The sequence below is a fragment of the Trypanosoma equiperdum genome (assembly GCF_001457755.1).
Source record: "Trypanosoma equiperdum strain OVI genome assembly, contig: ctg_1402, whole genome shotgun sequence".
Classification (NCBI taxonomy): domain Eukaryota; phylum Euglenozoa; class Kinetoplastea; order Trypanosomatida; family Trypanosomatidae; genus Trypanosoma; species Trypanosoma equiperdum.
The window spans coordinates 1-740 of record NW_027123397.1 but is presented as its reverse complement, the minus strand read 5'-3'; the positions used below and the strand labels follow the sequence as shown (position 1 = coordinate 740).

Here is a 740-nt window from a genome sequence, read left to right as displayed (position 1 = left end):
CCGTAACAAAATTAATTATCCTTAGCCATTTCGGCATTTGAAAGCAAAACAGGAGCCGTCTGCTAAAACATAGCTACACTTTTCTCTGCACAACTACCTTTTTTTTACCATGAAGAGAAAGGAGCTGTATTAGTACTCCGAACAATGCCAAAACAGCTTTTTTACGTGACTGTTGTAGCAATACTCTTCAAACAGGCAACAGCGGCACCTAAAGGAGGCAATGTCGAGGTCATTGCCAAGTTGTGCGGCGCACTAAGGCTCGGCGACAACCCGATAACATTCGAGCCACAAGAAGAAACCGGCTTCGAAGGAGAGCCGACGGTGCTGAAACTAAATATGTCGCTCGCGCCGAAAGAGTGGAGAGACAAGTTTGTTAATCGTTCAGGGCCAAACAAAGTCGAACCCATAGAGACGCCGCCGAAAGGAACCCCTGATGACTGGAAAAACATGTGGTCGCGATGGGCCGCCGTCGAAGCCGCACTAAACAAACCAAATGTAGAGACAGCCACAGCAAAAAGTGTACAACGTAGAGACAACCTCTACTGATCAGAAGTAATTAATACGACAACAGGTCGCAGAAAACGCCGATGCAGCGGTGGAGGCACCGCATGTATCAGAGCCTCAGCCAACTGAAGCAGACGACAATGCACTGACAACAGCGATAAACACAGCAATATACGGAGCAGGTAAAGGTGCTAGCAAGAATCTGGAGCACACGGCACTGACCGGCAAGCAGCCCG

At 48.6% G+C, this 740-nt stretch overlaps 1 protein-coding gene across 1 annotated transcript; it reads left to right on the top strand.

Annotated features, from left to right (window-relative positions):
* Positions 1-144: 144 nt before the first annotated feature.
* Positions 145-546, top strand: TEOVI_000646600 (Trypanosomal VSG domain containing protein, putative; the record flags this gene model as incomplete). Its single annotated transcript, XM_067221293.1, has 1 exon — positions 145-546. The coding sequence occupies one exon, from the start codon at positions 145-147 to the stop codon at positions 544-546; it is 402 nt and encodes a 133-aa protein (XP_067077394.1).
* Between the last annotated feature and the right edge of the window lie 194 nt (positions 547-740).